The sequence below is a fragment of the Myotis daubentonii genome, chromosome 1 (assembly GCF_963259705.1).
Source record: "Myotis daubentonii chromosome 1, mMyoDau2.1, whole genome shotgun sequence".
Taxonomy (NCBI): domain Eukaryota; kingdom Metazoa; phylum Chordata; class Mammalia; order Chiroptera; family Vespertilionidae; genus Myotis; species Myotis daubentonii.
In genome coordinates this window covers 199868741-199890360 of record NC_081840.1, presented here as the reverse complement: position 1 = coordinate 199890360, position 21620 = coordinate 199868741, and the positions used below count along the sequence as shown (strand labels likewise).

At 41.4% G+C, this 21620-nt stretch overlaps 1 protein-coding gene across 1 annotated transcript in view; it reads right to left on the bottom strand.

Moving 5' to 3' along the window:
* Positions 1 to 21620, bottom strand: part of LOC132227423 (uncharacterized) — an 84043-nt gene that overhangs the window by 25928 nt on the left and 36495 nt on the right. The window contains exons 7-9 of the mRNA XM_059682494.1: positions 16646 to 16710; positions 4548 to 4625; positions 254 to 314 (exon numbers count right to left, since the gene is read on the bottom strand). Of these exons, the coding sequence (XP_059538477.1) occupies positions 254 to 314; positions 4548 to 4625; positions 16646 to 16710 (204 nt within the window). The remainder of the gene's footprint in view (positions 1 to 253; positions 315 to 4547; positions 4626 to 16645; positions 16711 to 21620) is intronic.

Below are 21620 nucleotides of genomic sequence, written 5' to 3'. Positions count from 1 at the left end.
GAGAAAGAAACCTGGAGTTCTTAAATGCATCATCTTCTATATTGGCATACAGAAATGATTAACTTCCAACTTCACAAAGGAGTTGATACTATTGAACCATCTAATGTCACTTGTCAATCTGTGGTTGGTTCAACTAGCCCCCTAGCTCCATAGCTGATCACAAATACCAAAGTCATCTAGAGGACTTAATCATTGGTTGTAGCTCCCTGCCAGAATTTTAACTGAAAAAGTCAATGCTTCATTGTGTACTTACAGATATGATGAATACAAGAAAGTGGGAGTTTAAGTTGTCAGAGATAATGGTTGTTCCAGCCCTGAAAAAAAAGGGGGAGGGATGGAATTCAGAGATGACAGGGAATATTTATTCAACAAAAATACTCATTGAGACTATGATGTGCTAGGCTAAAGATAAAGTGAGCAAAACAGAGACAGTCCCTCGGTGTGTGGAGCTTTATGTGTTTTCCCAGTTAGAGCAATTCTTGAGCACTGATGTGCCAATCTTGCAGATTTGAGGTGGAGGACAACCCACAGTGCCTGGTCGGAAAAAGCAACAATAGGTCCTGTTTGTGCTCTCCTTGGAGACCTTGAGGAAATGCACCGTAAACAAGAGTGGTAGGAGATAGCATTTAAGTGCATGTGCAATGATGTAGGCAGAATGATTTGAGGTGAGGTTATTAAGTAGGTGAAGCTTGATTTCGGTGCTCTGCCTCTGTCTATATGTAGAATTTCCTCTCAGTGGGTGTCTCTGAGGCTCCCTGGCATCTTCCTAGGGTCTTCCTCTTGATATTCACCATGGATGGTCTCAGAGATCGTCCAAGGCCAATAACTAATTTCTACTAATATGATAAACTAATTTCTAATAACTGATTTAGAGTCATTCTTTTAAATAAAAGATATAAATGTTAACTTCAGCCTTGTAGAGACACCTGGAATAGCTTTATATTCTCATGTGCTGTTAATTTACTTATAAACCTCAGTGCCAGTTACTGTGTGTTAAGTAGTAAGGGACTATGAAGATGAAAAAGACCTTATCCCTGCCGATAAGTGGCCTTATCACCTACTACAGGTTGGGGGTGGGGATGAACAAACACTGTAATCAGTGAACAGTGGGGGCAGCATGGTCATGAGTGCCAACACAGGGCTGAGCGCTCACCCATACCAGCTGCCATGTATGCACGTTGAGGTTCTGAGATGCAGCCTGCTTATGGTGATGGGTTTTTGCAGCTAAATCTGCAATCAAGATCCCTGAATGAGCCCCGGCCTAGATCTTCCCAGGCAGGAGAGGCGAGGGCAACCCCAACAGAAACAGGAGCAGGGACAGTTAGTGAGACCCTCAAGGGAAAGACGAATTTCTAGAAAGAGGCAGGGATCTGAGGCCCAGCCACTCCCACCCACATGAAAAATCTCTCTTCTTTCATTACCTTGGAGGATTTAGGTTAGATTTTCCAAGGAGCTGGCAGATTTCCTAAATGTACACACAGCTTTTCAGAGATCAGAGGGAGGCTGATAAAAGGTCACTGTCCCATCCTATCAGGCGGAAAGACTTTTGAATGAGTTTGATCTTTGTGGTTTAACCCAGCAATGATGAACTCTGGTAAATCCAGGTCAGGCTGGAGGAAGGCCGTGCCTTAGCAGAGCAGCAGGCGACACTGTGAACAACCAGTCCCTTTAATCACTTCTCAAATCACACCCAGCATTAGACTCTTACACCAAGAAGACACGTCACAAAACTGATTCACAGGAGCCAATGCATCCTCAAGTCTTTTGGATCCTTCCCTGCTCATGTTTTCACTTCTGTGACATTAGATCAGGTTTTTCCCATTCTCTGGGTTATCACAACAATCTCCTTTGTCTCCAGTAAGTTTGATGGCAATGCATCCTCTCTCAGCAAGGTCACAAGAATAATCCTTAAACACAATCGTTTCTGTAGGCGGAGGTGGTTTTCAACGAATGCCCTTGAGGCTGTCTAAAGTATTGAAGGCTTTCACCTACCACCCTCTCCTAAGTTACTGCTTCATCCTTCTACAGCACACACTCTAACGGAGAGCCACACACAGTCAGAGCTTGCTGTGACCCCATCTGGGCTATTTCCATTTCTGGACCCTCCATCAATCTATGTCACTCAAAAGCTGGATTTAACTTTATTTTTTTTCCAGGAAACCTCCAATCGCTGACCTTAACTATTCACATCTCAAGTCTGACACTTCTATAACTAACTGGAATTAATATTGATTTGCCTGTTAATTTGCTTATTTTGATTTACCCTCCTCTAAATGGTATTTTGTTGTTTCATGTGTTATAGTCTAACTTTCTAAGGAGTTTTCAATCTCCTTAAAATCAGAAACCACAACCTCCAGTCTTTTTTTCCTACTCTCTTCCTCCCATCTCCCCAATCTCCAAAACAGTACATTTTAAGCTATAGGGACTTCTATCAATTAGCAGATGCATGAAATCAGTTTCATAAGTCTCCTCCCAATATATTTAAGTGAAATAGAATAGAACTAAGAGAACCAAAAACATCAGAGTGCCTCACCTATGGTGAGGACAAGGATCTTTCTAAAACTCTCACACAATGAGAGAGCTGTGAGTGAGAGTGTGTTAGACTATGATTTAAAATATATTTCTTACTGAGTTGTGCTCAGAAAACCTTGAGAAACATGGCCAGGGATCTACTAAGTATTGGTCCTACGCACGAAAGTTGTCTTTGCACATTTATTTGGATCCCCCAGCAGTTGCCCTTGGGTTCCGGACTCATTTCCCTTTGGCTTTTAATGTCACCCTGTTGGCTCCAAGCAACATCTAATGACTCCCAGATTAGACCCTGCCTGTCCCTTGGATCGCAGTCTGACCTCTGCATGACCCTATCCACACTGACCCTGCATGCCCAATGCCCACATTGTATCAGATGCACCTTGCCTCTCCCACCAAAAAAGCCCAGAAATAATGGTGGCAAATGTGTACACCTGGTTATTTTGGGAGCATCTAATATCCTCTTTCTAGATTATAGTAACTAGCTTTATTATGTAATGGGGAAAAAAAGAGACTCAGGAACATTAACATTTCTTGGAGCTACCTGGGAGTAAAATTCTAATTCGTGAAGAAGCCCTGAGACCCATGATCTTAAATGAGCAATTTAGTTGAATTTTAAAAATAGAGCAGCAAAAATTTAGCATCTTGAAGAACTAAGTCCTGTGGGGGGAAAAAAATTCTAATTACTAGTTACTACCTGATGCGATAGTTTTTATAATAAAATACTATTTAAAAGGTCAATTACTATGAAAATTCTATTTCAGTTATAGTTTTTCTTATTCTTGCTTTATACATAAAGATATAAATCAAAATTAGAGCCAATATTCTTATAATTTCAAAAAAGATCCTAATGCAAGTAGGTTGCTTCAAAAATAGCTTAGAAGGGATTTTCCTCTATGATCATTTTGGTTAAAATATAGAAATTAGGTAGAGAGTTGAGGGAAATCAGTAGCCTTTTACATTGCCATGGTAATAATCTATACTTTTACATGTTGGCACAGTCATAACATTCCATCTGCACTTTGCCCTGGAGCCGTAAATGATTGTGTTGGTGCCATCAGTTGTTCTTACAACATTTAGAAAATGAAGATCACTTGCTTATCTTATTTGCTGTCATTTAGCCAATGGAGAGAAAACAACATATAAACAAGGCTTCTTCTTCAGAGGCAGCCATAACTTGATAAAAAAAAACTGCCAGGGGTTCGTTTTATTAGATAGTATATATTCAGTGCACACCAGGGGAATGGAAATTCCCTGGGAAAACTGAAGGATAGCCTGTCTCCCCGCATAATTACATGAAAGGTCTTAGAGTTTGAGCATGGAAGCCCTTAACCCTTGAAGAGGCTCAAGGAAGACCTACCAAGCTATCTATGGAGCTAGAAAGTCCTTTAGTACTAGCACAATGGATAATACCCTGTTGCCTATTTTCTGTCAACCAACAATAGCAATAAGATTAAGAAAATGGATAGGTGGGGGCAAAATTATTACTATCAAATCTCTAGTGCTGACTTGAAGCTGGTCTCTGAATGCTTCCTCGGTTTGAACTGGTCTATAAGCCATAGGTGTGTCCCAACCCCGTTCTGCATTCCAGGAGAGCAGGGACGGCCTAGCGTGTGTAGAACATGGCAAGTACCCAATAAATGTTTGTGGCAGTTGGCTTCATCTTATAGTGCTTACTTATTTCCTGTTCATTTCCATCTTCTCATTTATTTTATATTTTCTTCTATTCCCTTTGTGGAAGAGGAAGAGTTATAAATAAATTCTACATAAAGGTAAATTAAATATTGCCGAAGAGTGAAAGGATGGAGAAGTCACATTTAGAGAGAGGAGCCAGGTGAGGCTTCATGAAAGAGGTGACTTCGATATGATTATAAGCAATAGGTAGAAGTGTAGCTGGCAGAGAGGACTCTTAAAGATGAAGAGAGTCAAGTCTTATAATTCATTTAATAAATTTTAGTCAAATGTTGATTTCCTGATTCTAAAAGAGAAGCTTAGGATACAAAATGCAACAACATAACCTGTAGTAACGGCGTATAGAACAGTGGACCAGAAAGTCTATCTTTCCTTTTGGCCATGAGAAGAATAATGGGAGGCTCCTGTGAGAGAGAAAAACAAACTGATCAGGATTTAGAAGGATACTCCAAGCTATTATTTTCATTTTTAAAAGCAGCTGTAATTTCTGTTTTTCATTCTATGGCTGTCTTAGTCCATTCAGGCTGCTATAACAGAATATCACAGGCTGGGTGGCTTATAAACAACAGAAGTTTATTTCTCTAAGCTCTGAAGGCTGGAGAAGCCCACGGTCAAGGTGCCAGCAGATTGGTGTCCCGGGAGAGCCCACTTCCGGGATCACAGAGGCTGTGTTTTACTGCCCTCGCGTGGTAGAAGGGAGGACTCTGATCTCTTCAGCCCCTTATGAGGGCACCAACCCATCGGGAGGGCTCCACCCTCATGACCTAACCCAGTGATGGCCAACCTTTTGAGCTCGGCGTGTCGGCATTTTGAAAAACCCTAACTTAACTCTGGTGCTGTGTCACATACAGAAATTTTTTGAAATTTGCAACCATAGTAAAGCAAAGACTTATATTTTTGATATTTATTTTATATATTTAAATGCCATTTAACAAAGAAAAATCAACCAAAAAAATGAGTTCGCGTGTCACCTCTGACACGCGTGTCATAGGTTCGCCATCACTGACCTAACCACCTCCCGAGGGCTTCTCAACACCATCACATTGGGGATTAGGTTTCAACATCGAATTTTGGCGGGACACAAAGCATTCAGTCTACAGGAATGATCAAATTCAAAATGCATTACTTCCCTAACAGTCCCTACTCTTGGCTAACCCCTCCCCCCAATTAATTTCCTCTACTTCCAACTGCAGCCAGCTTCAATCCTGTCCTTCTTTCTTGTGTTATTGTCAGGGTCACCCTAACCATGTCACCTTTAACCCAGAAGGACCTCCTTGACCTATGATTCTGTCATGCCTTACGGAGAACTTTCCCTACCTCAGAGTTCCGACCCCCGCATCCCGATTCCCTCAGATCAGTTTCCTTGGACAGTATTGCAGGCCCATATCGGAATGGAATTTTCCACTCTCCAAGGACATGGTGATTTTCATCTCTGAGCCTTGCCTCAGAGGGTACCAGCTCTTTATACCCACTAGTTTCTTCTGGCCCTTGCTGGTAATTTCCTCTTTGCTGTATAGCCTATGATGTTAGCAGCCTATTTATGATATTTCTTGCACTTTAAAATAATATATAAATATGTTTACCACACTGCCATGCATATGCAAATATTCCCAAATAATTTTTCCTGGTTGTCGAATGTATACAAGCTTTGTCTCTTCAATTTAACAATAAGCCCAGTAATCATAATACTATCTGATTTAACATCTTTATTTATGCAAGCCATTTTATATATAAAATATATTTTATACATATAATACAATATATTTTTAATTTACTTTATATTTTCTCCTTCCTGAGAATAGAGCCTATACCCTCAACTTTCTTTCTTACACCTACTTATCCTTTACAGCACTACAAAGTACAGAGACACAGTAAGTGATCAATAATTGATTACAATATTAATAAAATAAATGAAGGTTTTAAGGCATACCACAACAACTGAGTAATAGTGAGAGCTCATAATCAACCTCAAAGACTAAAATGCTTAGAAGTCACCTGTCAGAGGAATGTAATATATATACCTTGAAATGCCAAGGAAGAAGAAAGTTCTGCATTTTTAGCTCCTTGGATCATCTTAGATATCGAAGAGATTTATACATCAATCTCTTGGCAAGTGGAAAATAAAACAGAACAAACAAAAACACCACAGAACCCAAATTTCCCTGCCTGCCTGGAAATAATGAATGTGAAGGTTGGTGGAAATAATAAAGGTGGGAGGAAGTCTAGAAAGTGGTGCTTTCCATGTTTCTGTTGGGATAGATCCTGTGTGGACGTGACTGGTTGATTCAGGGTCAGTAAAGCTAATAAATACAGGGAGAAGTTCGCTCCTCTGCCCAGGAACTCAGAGACTCCTCAGAGAAATCATGATGGTTTTCTCTGAAAATGCTTCCTATTGAAGCAACTGCATTTTGAAAAATAGAAAGCTCTAGCAGAAAAAGGATGGGATGGATGTGAGTTACCACGGGAACGGTCACTCACTAAGTATCAGTACTTCCCAGGCTCCACGTGCAGTGCTTCATGCCGGCTCTCTCAGTTAGTCAGACAGTGCCTTACACACGGAAGCTCCGGGAAGGGAAGTAACGTGCCCCTGGCCACCACCAGTGGCAGAGCCAGGCTCCCAGCCAAGGTCAGTCTGACTCCAGAGACAACGTAATTTTCCCAGCATCAAATTGCCAATTCAACTCAACAAAAAGCTATTGAGCACGTGTGTCAGACACTGTTTTAGCTACAGGGACAAAGCATGAAACACACAAAATCGTGCCTTCAAGTAGCCTACATGCTTGGGATTCCCAAAGCACCACCCGGGATATTCAGAATCACCTAAGATACCTCTAAAATGTCTGGTGAGAGAGGAAAGAATGACGGTGCTATCCAAGTCCTAAATCAATAAGAACTTCACCTGGAGACACTTGCATTCATTTTTATAAGGCTCACTAGAACCAGGGCAATTTTTTTCTTTATTTGAAATTCAATGAAAGGCAGAGAAGACATGCAGGCCCTGAATGGTATTAGAAAGGTTGATTAATGTCTCATAAATGTAAATGTCATGATTCATCTTCTACAACTACTACTCTACAACATCCAACTGTATTAGATGCCAGCAGATACCAGGGTCCACTTGGTCGTTATTTATTTGTGTCATATTTAATTTTAAAGTCATTTTCTCCATTCCACACAGACAGTCCATGTAGCTGTAATTACAATTTTATTCTGGCCTTCCCTTGACTCCAAAACTTCCAAAGTCTTTTCAGAGTGGCTAAAAGTATAAAGGAAATTAAATTTAGCAAGCCATTTCCAAGACTCTCCAAAGTGTATTTATATAATCCAGCAATGTAGGATCATTCTTCAATATTAATCAGAAATCTTCTTTTGCACCCACAACTTTTATTTTTAATTTTAAGGATAGAATAAAAATCAGCTGGGGATTATTGTCTTGAGATTTGGTATCACATTGGCCTAAAAATTCAGGTAAGCATCAATCCCAAAACAACTCTCGGGAAAACTACTTTGACCCCCTTCGTACCAAGAGGTCTTTTATTGGAATGAGAAAATTAGCAATTTTGAGTGTGACCTAATTTTTACCAAGATCCATGTTACAGAACATATTACCATCCTATTTTTTGTTTATTCCAGTTCCTCCCCACGCGCCTCCTGAAGAACACTTCTAAAAGTGATCCCTCTAGGGACTTGGGGCCGCTGTAAATATCTCTGCCATCCAAAGGAATCATTCAGTAAAATAGAAATACAGACAAATTCTCTTCTCTGTCTCACCTACCCCTGCTCGTTAGGATTCTTCTTTCCAGAAATTCACAGAAGCGCATATACACCATAACTATAAATGGAAGTGACTGACCTGGTTTTGGATTTTTCAGAAATAATGAGATTATATTATACACAAAGAATAGAAGACAGTAGGAAAGAAAGAGAGAAGCAGAGAGCTGTCAGGTATTACAAAGGAGCATAGAAGAGTGGCTGATACTGGATGAATTGGGAGGAGAGAAGAAATGAACACTGAAAGGAAACATTGTTTAGGAAATATTATTGGAAAATTCCTATGGGTTATTAAAAACCTTCCTTTTTTTCCTAGAGCATTTAGTGTCACTGCCTTATACAAGTACTCAAAGAACTTACATTCTGGCACTTAGAAAAGAAAGGAAGAAACTCTTCATATACCTAATAACTTCTTTTCATTGAGTAAAAAAATAATTTTTGAAATAGTTTAAGGCTCATAAGAAATTGTATAAGTAGAACAGAGTTCCCATGGATCTTTAACCCAGCTTCCCCCAATAATAAATAATATGTTACATCACCTAAGCACATTGTCAAAACTAGACATTATGTTGTTCAATATTATTAATTCAGACACAGACCTTATTCAGATCTTCATTTAAACATTTTTCTTATTTTTTTTTTCTTTTCTTGTCTCTTGTTCTAGGAAGCTTTCCCACATGTGTAGAGTCTAGCAACAAATCAGGATATAGAAGTGTTCCATCACTACAGAGAAACTCCTTGGTGCTACACCCCCAACACTAGCCTGTGCGACCACTGGGCTCTTCTCTTTTACTCCAACCTTGTCATTTGGGGACTGTCATCACGGTGTGTAACTCTGAAATTGGCCTGATGCACTTGCCCTAAGATCCATCCATTACATTGATTTTTAATGTTCCCATTAAGCAAATTTTAAAAGAAAACCAACACCACCTTAAGCATCAAAACTGATCTGATTATTTTCCTCATGCAAGATACAAAGAAAAAAAAGCATTTGGAATTCTTAAAAAGAGAGAATGTGCAATGTGGAATAAACTGAAGAGCTGTTAATAGAGTTACTTCTTAGAGGAGATTAAAAGAAATAGCTTTGGCAAGTTGAAGCATTTTATTTTGGCTTTTCTAAAACTATGACATCAGGATCTCTGGGACAACAGCATTTTGGTTTATTGCTCAAACTAGAGGCCCGATGCATGAAATTCACGCAAGAGTAGGCCTACCTTCCCCCGGCTGCTGGCACCGGCTTCCCTCTGGCACCCGGGACCCGGGTTTCCCTCCGGCTGCCGGCAGGCACCCAGACCCAGGCTTCCCTCGCGGCCCCGGCTTCATCTGGAAGGTCGTCCGGAAGGACGTCCAGTCTAATTAGCATATTTCGCTTTTATTATTATAGATAGTTGTTGCTGTCTGTGGAGAACAGACTAAAATTTTGGATATAAAATTTTCATTAAGAACTTGATCAAATGCCAATTCCTACACTATTTCTGTACCTGTGATTAGTAACACTATCTATGAAAAGTAGCAGATGTTCACAACCATTTCTACCATTAATAAAGTGGCACAAGAATACTTCTACTAAACAATGTTTATTACTTCCCTCAGAATTTTATTTTATTTTTTTAAATATATTTTATTGATTCTCCACAGAGAGGAAGGGAGAGGGATAGAGAGTTAGAAACATCCATGAGAGAGAAACATCCATCATCTGCCTCCTGCACACCCCCTCCTGGGGATGTGCCTGCAACCAAGGTACATGCCCTTGACCGGAATCGAACCCGGGACTCTTCAGTCCACAGGCCGACGCTCTAGCCCAGGGGTGGGCAAACTTTTTGACTCGAGGGCCACAATGGGTTCTTAAACTGGACCGGAGGGCCGGAACAAAAGCATGGATGGAGTGTTTGTGTGAACTAATATAAATTCAAAGTAAACGTCATTACATAAAAGGGTACGGTCTTTTTTTTTTTTTTTTTAGTTTTATTCATTTCAAGCGGGCCGTAGTCTGCCCACGGCTGCTCTAGCCACTGAGCCAAACTGGTCAGGGCCCCTCAGAATTTTAAATGCTTGGATTTAATGTAGAATCTGATGAGGCTAACTTTTAACAAAGCAGTAAAGTCTTCACAGCACCAAGTTACATCCAGAAACTACTGAACTGGTTTTTAAATATATGTAAGTAGGAATGTTCTGCTAAACCTCTACAGGAATAGTAACATGTCTCCTAATGGGCTGCTTTCCAGTTCAACAGGCCCCAATAACTCACTATGTCAGTGTATTTGGCCTGGGGGCTGAACCACCTGCTCTGAAGACACAACTTCTGAGTTCTTTACTGTCTTCTCATGATCAGCTCACCTCTCTGACTTCCTATTACAACCTTGGCAATGGCAGCCCCCTCCTGAGGGGGATTCCTGCCTGAAAGGACCCACATTTTATGATGGTACAACAGCCCCAGAGGCAGCTTTGCGGATCCTCCAGTAAAGGCCAGCTGTCTGTCAGGAGAGACAGACCACCTCCCACGTCCAATTTAAAATACAACCTTTCTGCACACACCCAGGTGGCAAACACACACTCTGCACAGTGCAGCTGGACAGCTCTATCCCTAAAGCCCCAGGCCCAGTGACTGAAAGGAGGGCAATTATGCCCTGCCCCATGTAGCTCAGTGAGTAGAGCACCAGCCTGCACACTGAAGGGTCATGGGTTCGATTCCCAGTCAAGGGCACATGCCTGGGTTGCAGGTTCAATCCCTGGCCCCCACTGGGGTGCGTGCAGGAGGCAACCAATCAGTGCGCCCCTCTCACATCAACGTTTCTCCCTCTCCAGCCCCCCTTCTTTTTCCCTTCCTTACATTCTCTCTAAAAATCAATGGGAAAAATATCCTTGGGTGAGGATTAAAAAAAGAAGTAACGACAAAAGAAAGGCAGGCAATTATCTGGCAGGTTAACCCAGCAGCAGGAATGGGGATCCCACTGCATCCAGTGGAGTGGAGGATATACCCCAAGTGCATGCTGTTAGGGATGGTAGCCAGGGCAGAAAGCAGGCAGGCAACTGGCCACAGAGAGGCACAGCAAACCCCACCAGCAGGAGGTTGTCTCAGAGCACAGAGCAGGAGGCAATGAAGAACTGGAAGCAGCAAGATGGTGGGGACCCAGACAGTGGTCAGCATAAGGAAAGTGTGGGAGCTGATGACCACAGCAGGAGTAAGGCTTAGGGGAGCACAGCAGCGTCCCTGTTAGTGGCACTGGAGTACACATTTTGAGCTGGAGCACAGGCATAAGGTAAGGAAGAGAAAGGAAAGGGCACTGAATTTGATTGGCAGCCTACCAACCTAGGTACTTTAAATACATGATCTTATTTAATCCCCAAAACAATCGTGCAAGGTAGGTATTAGCCGCATTATGCAGGAGAGGAAACCAGGGTTCAAAGAGGATATCTTGTGTTGCCATCATCACAGAGATGAGATGTGGGATAGTGAGAATTTGAACTCAGGACAGGCCGACTTCAAAAAGCAATGTTGCTCCATTCCTGCTGTTGTTTGTCATAATTATCCTATATAATAAAAGGCTAATATGCAAATTGACTGAATGGCGGAACGACCGCCCACTATGATGCGTGCTGACCACCAGGGAGCAGATGCTCAACACAGGAGCTGCCCCCTGGTGGTCAGTGCACTCCCCCTGTGGGAGCTCAGCCAGAAGCTGGGCCCACAGCTGGCAAGCACAGCAGCGGTGGCGGGAGACTCTCCTCCTCTATGGCAGTGCTAACAATGTCCTGTCCGACTGCTGCCTTAGGCCCGCTCCCCCCGGGCTCCCGGACTAAGAGAGGGCACAGGCTAGGCTGAAGGACCCCCCTCCAGCTCACGAATATTGTGCACCGGGCCTCTAGTGTTTATTAAATGCCAAATCTTTGAGAACACAGCTCCCAATGCATATTTCTCCTCATGTCACTTATGTTTCCCCTTTCATTTATATTGTGCCAAAAATTAGAGACTTTTTTCCAGAATCTAAATTCACTTCCAGTGGCTATGAGATTGGGCATAAAGTCAGACGTATCTGAGAATGATGTTTGGAGGCCGCCAAGAGGAAAAGCAGGATGCTGGCGTGAATAGGTCAGACCTCAGCTTCTGAGGGTGGAGGTGCACCAAATCAGAGACCAAAATGTGGAGAATGGAGCTAAGGCATGTCTTGTGAGTGCAGGCTGAATGCAGAAAATATGACTCTTCCAATGAACTCTCCTCAGCCTCCAATAGGCACATGGCCGGGGGACAGATGGCTCTAAGAAGGGACCGGTTTCAGTCCAAGGAAACTAGGAGATGGATATGTAAACATAGATTTCTTTTGGAATAAATATTCATTGTGAGTCTCTTGATTTTTAAAATGTATACTTCATAAAGTATAAAGACAATTTTAAGAAAACTGAAGGGAACATAATTTAAATGTCTCCAATTTTCCTCCTAAATTGCACCCTTCTAATAAAAATATGTTATATAGTTATATAATATACATTGTCAGATAAAGGGTAGTCGGGCATGTATCCTTTCCAGTTTTGATAACTGTCAATACTGGAAGATTCGAGCAACGTCATTTTTTAAATTAAGGACTAAGGTTTATTTGGCATTTCAGAGCACCACCTGCTGGATTAATGAACAACAACAGTCCAGAACAAAAGTGAATCTTCACATTGGCTTTAAAAGAACTGGTCATGGAACCCTATGATGCTCATCCCTTCTCTTTTCTTTCCCTACCCAGTCACTCCTCTCCTGCCTTTATTTACACCCTAAGGCTGTCCATGCCACACCTATCAATATTGCTGAGTCCTCAGAGTGGCTAAGGAGCAGGCTTCTCAGGCCTCATTTCATAAAATCTAGGATGTTTCTAAATATCAAGTAGAAAGGCAAATACTACTTTTAAAGTTGCAAAGTTCAATTTTCTTCAAGGGACTGTTTCTTTTTGCCCAGGGATGGGTTTGTGGAGGTTTTGCTTGTTTGTTTTACACATTAACAACCATTCTAATAGAACGCTTTCACATTTTATTTTGAATAATGACTAAAGTTAACTGATTTACGGTATTTGAACCTGTTGTTTTAATACGGCTTCCCAATGGCATTTGAGGGGGGAAAAAAGGTTGGTTTAGAGCTACTTTTTTAAAAGTCTCTGATCTCAAATGACCCACAAGTATTATGAATGAGAGGAGTGGGACAGATAAAGGACATTAGGGAGTGGTAGAGACTGGGGACCTAGAGATCTGTCTCAAAGGGTATACCTTATTCTGTTCCAGCCAGCTCTTCCGTTTTGGTTTTTTTTAAAAGAAGCCAAAAAAGCTTGATTTTCATCAGAGATCTTTAAGTGTTTAAATGTTAGCGAAAAACAAAACAAAAGCAAAAAAGACCTGCAGGCCAGAAGTGGCCTGTAGGCCAACCTCTGATTAAAAGTTGTGGATACTAGGGCCTTATCAGATGTATCTTTTGAACTTTGCTCACTGGATGATAAAATATGAATAAGTGAGCAGTCTATGGCTAAAATCTGCTCCCGTCTCCGATCAAATCACTTTACCATGCCTAAGGACCAGTCAGCAAGTCTATGCTATACACCCCCTGTTCCTTGACAGTCATGTGACAGGATCATGGATTGTTGAGATGTCCGGGCAATGGCCTTTTATTCCTGTGGCTGCCCATGTGCCTTAAAGTAACCCAAGGCTCAGATTTTGGCTACAATAAGAAACAGTTTAGCAGACCTGAGAAAAGCAGCGGTGGGGTTTATGGGCTTGAAATTTGCATTGCATTTCCAAACAGATACATTAATATGTAGTAACTTTAAAAATATATTTATGTTTAAAAAAAACAAAACAAAAAACCTTAACTCAAATTTTGACCATCATACCCTACAGTAGAGTCTCCTCACCCATACACCCTACTGGGACAACCAGAGGCAATCTACCTCTGACTTAGGAAAGATGTTGACAGCATTTACACATTTTAAAGAGAAATACATTAGCTTTCTTACAGTGCTCCGGGAAACAGGGCAGGTTTTATGTTTTGGCCTGGGAAAAACTCATGGAGAACATAACAATACTATGTAGATAACAAATTTCATGACAAAAAAAGATTTGAAGGATATCATTGTCTGCTTCGTCTGCCATAAAATACCGTAGAATAGATCATTTAAACAGCAGAAATTTATGTCCTCACAGTTCTGGAGACTAGACGTCCAAGGTCAAGGTGCTGGCTGATTTGGTTCCAGGTGATGGCTCTCCTCCAGGCTGGCAGATGGCCGCCTTCTCGCTATGTCCTCACCTGGCCTCTCCTCAGTGCATGAGCGCGGATGGAGAGAGACTGCACTAGTGACCTCTCTGGCGTCTTTTCTTATAAGGACACTCACCTTATCAGATCAGGGACCCATCCTTCTGGCCTCATTCAACTTTACTTCCTAAGGGACCCCATTTCCAAATTCAGCCACACTGGGGGGTTAGGACTTCAAGATATACATTTGCAACAGGACACCAACATTCAGCCAATAACAAAAGAACTCCACTGTATTTCTTTATCATCCGTAGAATGCCTCTTGAAATTAAAATAATTAAAGCATCTCCTTTTTTAAAAATTATGAGTATGAATGTTGGGTGTTTTTTTTAACTAAGCCAAATAACTTTAAACCCCTTTTCCCTGACCTACAGTCCGTTTCTACTCTAATAGGCACACCTGGTGTTTATTTTTATATATTTGCTAGTCTTTCATAATGTTTCAAGTTGGTCTTCTTCCTTTATTGTTAATGAATTTCCAGGTGCTAGCTTTCCATGGAACTTCAGGGCATTACTTATAATGTCAGCACTAGGTATAGCTTTTTCTCAGAATTTGCTTTAGAATTCTGAGACGTCATCAATTTATAACCCCTCCTAGGAGACTGGGCTTAGTAACACTCTACACCTCTTGATTTTTTACCTTTATTCTTTGGAGATGAGGTGCCTGACTAAACAAATCTGGTTTTAAAGAATAATAACTTGTAATATTTTCAATTATTATGAATTTTAAAAAATGGAATCCCTTTCATTTCTTTCTTGAAAGAACACTGTGAAATGCCCTCAGGTACTGGGCATCAGGCAATGGTCATGCTCCTCCCACTTTCCCTCTGCAAGCCCTGAAGCCATGTTTGTTTTAGCCTCTGGCTACCCCTGCCAACCTGACAGCTGGCCCGAGGCTGGCATGGCCTCATCAGATGGTTTTTCTCACAGGAATTTGGAAGAGGGACATAGAAAGCCTCCGGCAGCAAAATATGAATGCTGGATTAGAAGTCTTGTCAGCCAAAGGCACCATTTGTGGGCAACTCCGATGAACCATGCCCAAGACAGCAAAGGAAGCCAGTCCTCGGCCAGCAAGAGGGATGGAGCACGTGTGCAGAGCGAAGCAGAGACAAGGGGCCATGCAGCCGAGAAAGACCTGCTCACAGTTCCCAGTTCTCATCCTTCTGAGCCTTCACTGTGCATCACAGTGGCTGCAGAGCGAAGCCAGCTCTTCACTGGTTTAAAATGTAGTATATTAATAGAAAATCTGAGGTATAGTGAGCCCGATGGATCAGGAGGCATAAACGAGCTATCAGAATACTGCGATACAAAACCAAAAATAAATGAAATTTAAAAATCAATTGAGCTGCTTTTAAGCTTTCTGGCTCTCAGCTTCTTGGTGATTATTGCCCTTGTTTTTTTAAAATGTTCCCACATCTTATCTTACAGTCTAGTTTAATTCGTGCACAATATATGACTGGTCTGAAATCATTTGTGAATCTCATGTAAATTAAAAGCATGAAGATGTACTTGCCTCATTTGATGCATTTGTTTTATAAAGTCATAAAATGAACAGATTTCTGAACTACATTCATGTGTACATGTGCAAACACACACACACACACACACACACACACACAACATGCTACTGGTTTCTGACAGATGACTGCACTGCCTGATTTGGTTGTATTTCAGGAATAGACAGAGCAGTACAAAAGCATAAGGCAGTGGTTCTCAACCTTCTGGCCCTTTAAATACAGTTCCTCATGTTGTGACCCAACCATGAAATTATTTTCGTTGCTACTTCATAACTGTAATGTTGCTACTGTTATGAATCATAATGTAAATACCTGATATGCAGGATGGTCTTAGGTGACCCCTGTGAAAGGGTCGTTCGACCGCCAAAGGGGTCGGGATCCACAGATTGAGAACCGCTGGCATAAGAGATCCAGAAAAAGATGCAAACTGGTAGGCTTTACATAACCATTTTACTATTTCACCTATGCTAATCATTCAATCATTCATTTGTTCAACACATATTATTGAACATGTATTAAGTCTCAGACACTGTTCTGGGTATCCTGATAAAAACAAAGATTTAAAAAATCTGTCTTATTTCATCTACAGCATGGAGGAATGTACTATTATGTCCATCTAGATGAAAAACTGAGGCTAGAAGAGGTATATTAACTTGCCCAACACATAACTAATAAGTGGTAACACTAGGATTCAGATCCAGGTCTGCATGCCTCCAAGGCCCATGTCCTTTCCACACACCCTACTGGCTTTCACCACCATAGACATTTATAGATTATCTTGAATTTCAAATAAGAAATATCAAATATCAGTTACTTTCCTATAAAATTGCAAAAATAATATACAGGGAAATGCATACCCAAGAAAGCTGCATGTTTCTTGATATTGTTCTTGTACTCTCTGTGCAAGAATACAGTAGAAATCCTAAAAATAAAGTAAAAAAATAATGACTCTCTCTCTACATACACACATACATATATAAAAATACATTCATATATGAAAAATTATCCACCCACATATATATGAAGCAACTTTGGAAAATCATTTACTCTATTTTTCCCCTGTCAAGTCACATGATATTAATTTTTTAAATCCTATACACCTCTGATTTATAAAATCAGATTTGTTCAATAAATAGTTATTTAGTAAATGAAATAAATTTCAACAGCAGCAATATTTTTAAAGTATTTTCACTTAAAAACAAATTAACTGTGTGGTAGTTTTAGGAATCCTTAATCAAAAAAATAAATTTTTCCTTATTTTTTTCTTAATTTTTAAATTGTTTCATTTTTATTATATAAACCATGATGATATTATTAACTGTCCTTCAAACAATCTATTCTATTTTATAGATGATAATTTTCAATAATTTGCATAATACTATATGAAAAGATAATGGAGTACAAATGTATAAAGTAATTTTTTTAAAAGGCAATAGTCAGTTTGACCATGTCCCCTAACACTAATATAAAACCAATGTGTGCACTGAAGGTAAAGAAAGGGTAAAAATAAATACACTGGGATGTGTCTATGTCAGTTAAAACGCAAACTACTCCATCCTGACAAAAACAGAGGCAGAGAAGACAGAAGATAGCGAACCCTATGCTGGCTCTTCAAGGGTCTCCCCAGAAATGCACCCAAGTCTACTCACATGCTATTGGCCAAAGCAAGTCACATGATCAAGCCTGGCATCAATAGGGTGGGGATGAATCATTCTTGCACTGGAAGAGACAGTCTTCCAATAGTCCTAACAGTACCCTACAGCTAGGACTATGGTTTACAAAACAGACTCATCTGCATCATCTCATTTGATCCTATTAACAACTCTCAGGGCAAGATGGGGTTTGCTGTGGGACATTTCTGTAGAACTAACTCATCAGTGTTAACTGCTTCTGCTATTTCTGCTCTTCCACATCGGCCAGTCAGACTGGCAGCAAAAGGTGGGACAAGCCATGCCGAGGCCCCTTCCAAGCTGCTCTCAAGCCCACCAGCTTCATCCACCCTAGTTCCTGCCTTCGGAGGGCTCCCACTTCCTTGTACTCCCCTATAGTCCCAGGAATGGAGCAGGTGGCCAGAGAGGAGATGACTGGCTGTAGTGACATAAGCCTGGTTACCTGATCCGAGGGCACGGAGCTATGCAAGACTGCAGCTGCATCCCTGGACAGTGATAGGAATGTTACATAAGGAGAGGCGGGTGCCTGCTCCAGGTGAACCCTGGATGGATAAATGCTAATAAATAGCATGAGCTTCCTAGTTGGTAAAATCAGCCAGGGCTTTCGGGAGGTTAGGGCCCTTTGATCTCCAACAGGGACCCAGGATGGCTTCACAGATTGTTCCTGATCCAGAGGTTAATGATGAGTTCAGGTATAAAGCATTTATTATAGTGTCTGACTTGCCGAATTATGTACCGACTGTTTTGTTAATGTGCTTCACGCTGTGCAGGAGGCCACACTCCCTGGGGCCTGGGCCTACTGGAAAGTTGCCACCAGGAAAGTGGTTCTTGCATGCTCTCCCTAAGCCGCACGGTAAGGAAGCCGTATGGCTTCTCCCTCTCTTTCCTCCTTCTCTCAGGCGCAAAGGCGCAAGGCCCTGAATTCCCTCCACTGGTCCCTTTCATCCATGAACCTGGGGCTGGAGTGCCTTCTGGGCCAACCCAACCCCAGACATGCACTTTACACCTGACCTTCCACCTTCACAAACCCTGCTCCTCCAGAGTCTCGGAATACCCCACAGGTTGCCTGGGATGCATGAGGCAAATGAGCCCCCAACCGCTGAATACTGATACATTTGTAATGTGAATAAAGAAAAACAAATTAGCTTATACTAGTAAATGCTTAGAATATAACATCTACTACATCAAGAAGCTCACAAAATCCAAGTAATCTCAACTCTCAGTTCTAAAATTCCATTAAACTTGTTTATCCTCATAGTGTTCTACCCCCTGCCCATTATTCCTATTGAGCAAATGTACAGCAAATTAATTTGTTTGTCATCTTTTGGCAGGTTTCACAGTATCAGAGGAAAATAAAAGTGTTTTATTGATTCAACAGTGAATCTGAAATGCTTTCAGATCTATCCTAAAGTCAATGAATGCTCTAATGATCATCAAAAATAAAATAAAGGGCTAAAACATGAAGAAAGACAAGGATTAGGTGTCACGTTACTGGAATATTCTGGAAAGCAAACTTTAGTGCTAAAGCTACCAATAAATTTTAGCAGAGTGTAATGTGGTGTAAATAGTCCTAGAGTGAGAAGGAATTTGTTGTGTTCAAGCAGCGGTTCTCAACCTGTGGGTCGCAACCCCTTTGGGGGTCGAATGACTCTTTCACAGGGGTTGCCTAAGACCATCGGAAAACACATATTAAATATATATAATTACATATTGTTTTTGTGATTAATCACTATGCTTTAATTATGTTCAATTTGTAACAATGAAAATACATACTGCATATCAGATATTTACATTAAGATTCATAACAGTAGCAAAATTACAGCTATGAAGTAGCAACAAAAATAATTTTATGGTTGGGGGTCACCACAACATGAGGAAATGTATTAAAGGGTCGCGGCATTAGGAAGGTTGAGAACCACTGTGTTCAAGGAACAGAGAAAAGGCCCCATATAGCTAGAGCATCGTGGATAAGGAGAAACAGCTGTGAAATGTCAGAGAGTGGTGTGGTAAATTAAATTATCAGCCTTAATCCTACCCCCCCCCCCACACACACACATACACACATGCATACACACACATCCATGGCCTTTGACATGTCACTTTGCAATTCCTCTCACAAAAGAAGAAATATATTTTCTTACTCCTGGACTCTGGCTTTGCTGTGAACTTTTATTTGGTCAATGAGATGTCAGCAGATATGACACAACAACTGTGTTCAAAAGCTTAGGTATGCCCTCTGGTGCTCACCCATTGCCTGTTGGTAACTGGTCCTAAGAGGAGAATGAGCACCTGGAGCAGAAGGGCCCCAAGGTCACCTGTAGTGTGAAGCAGAGCTGCCAGTCTGCAAAGCCTACATCAGGCAGCCGCAGCCAACTGCAGGCATGGGGGTAAGCCAGCCGACTAGCAGATCCAGGAGGAAGGGAGTTGTTTTAAGCCAGAAATTTTAGGGTAGCTTATTCCTCAGTATCTCTGTGGCAATATCTAACCAATACTGATCTTTTTATGCCATAAAAGAGTGTGTAATTGGAAAAAAAGAAAATATATTACATAACATATATAATGATTGTGTGTGTGTGTGTGTGTGTGTGTGTGTGTGTGTAGAGAGAGAGAGACAGAGAGAGGAAAAGCGCACACAAGAAAAAGGAAGTTATATATGATAGATACTTTTTTAGGGGTTAGTTCTTGAGAGTAGAAGTAGTGAATGTTCCATTTTTAAGTTTCTGCAGTCTTTACATCTTTTTTACAGTGTTCCAGTGAGCACAGGGGAATGAGGGATAAAAAAGTAAAGTTCTATTTATCACAGTCGGCAGAGAATCTCAAAGGTCAGTCAAAGGGTATTGAAGTTCCTTAGATGAATCCTGTTTTCCATTTAAGCTTGTCTGAAACCTCACTATTGTACTGACTACTGTACTTACATTTCCTGTTTTCCAAGTGAAACTGCATTTGTAGCAAGGTGTCCTGTGTCCCAGCTAGACTGTGGTTTGCAGAATTGGTGACCTAGTGGTCCTTATAGGATTCAAGCAATGTGAGAACTGATCATCAAAGAGGATCATATTTACGACTGAGGAAGACGCAGCTCTTTTCTGGCAAGGGTGCCCAGAAGAGGGAAGACAAGGAGATTAACGAGATGGGGTAGAATCTGCCCCCTTCACAGTCCAAGGCTCTGGTTTTTAATCATGATGAGGGAAGGTTTAAGCATGAAACCGAAGGGCCAGAGAAGAAGACCGCCCCACCCCACAGTAGACCCACCATGTAGAATGGGCACTGTGCCCAGAGACATCCCCCGAGCAGCATAAGGAGCCTGGTGAGGAGGCAAGAACAAGAGTTTGAGTGGATACGTTTCTGAGGACAAGCACACAGTACCTTGTCCTGAAATGAGAGGACCATTCCCAGGAGGGGCCAAGATCTACCGTGATTTGGGCAATAATGTCATTAGAACTGCATTTGCACTGGGAGGGGCGATGTGGGGCTCACATGGACACCATCACACAAGGCGCCAGGAGTTAGTCAGCCTGTCCTAGAGCAAAGGTCCACATCTCCTTCCCTGCTGAGGGGTCTATTATATATTCCATGTCGATTATATTTCCATGTTTTTTGTCCCTTAGAAAAATATGATCTATGGGAACCTCTTTAACCATTGCTAAATGTAGGGCCGGCTATCGGGTTAAGCCTCGGACTGACCTGTTGGCAAAGCCACAAACAAGTCCCAGCTTAGAGGGCACAGTCCTCCTAGCATAATTAGGCTTGACCTTATGACGCTCCCTAGATCCTTCCTAGGTAGCTAATGGGCTTTGGGTGGTGCAGCAAGTGCTGCCAAAACAAGTGAAACTCACAAGAACATTGTAACTATGGTGACCACTACCTTGTTTACCTCTGGCTATAAAATAAAGGCGCAGCTTGCCTCTGGATCTCTCTCTGGGCCTCAGCCAGGCACAGGAAGATCCACCCCAGCTTATTATCTTTGTCATTTCTTTATCCTTCACCGCCCTCACTCAGGCTAGTGAACCCTTGGCTGAGCTGGCTCAGCACAGCTAAAGACTGCCAAAACACTTGGCTTCTCTTTTCAAACTCAAATTACTCTGTGCTAATATCATGAAAACTCAGGGGATCTTCAATTACCTTTGAGTTCTCATCTAATTTTTTATGATACATCTGCACTTGA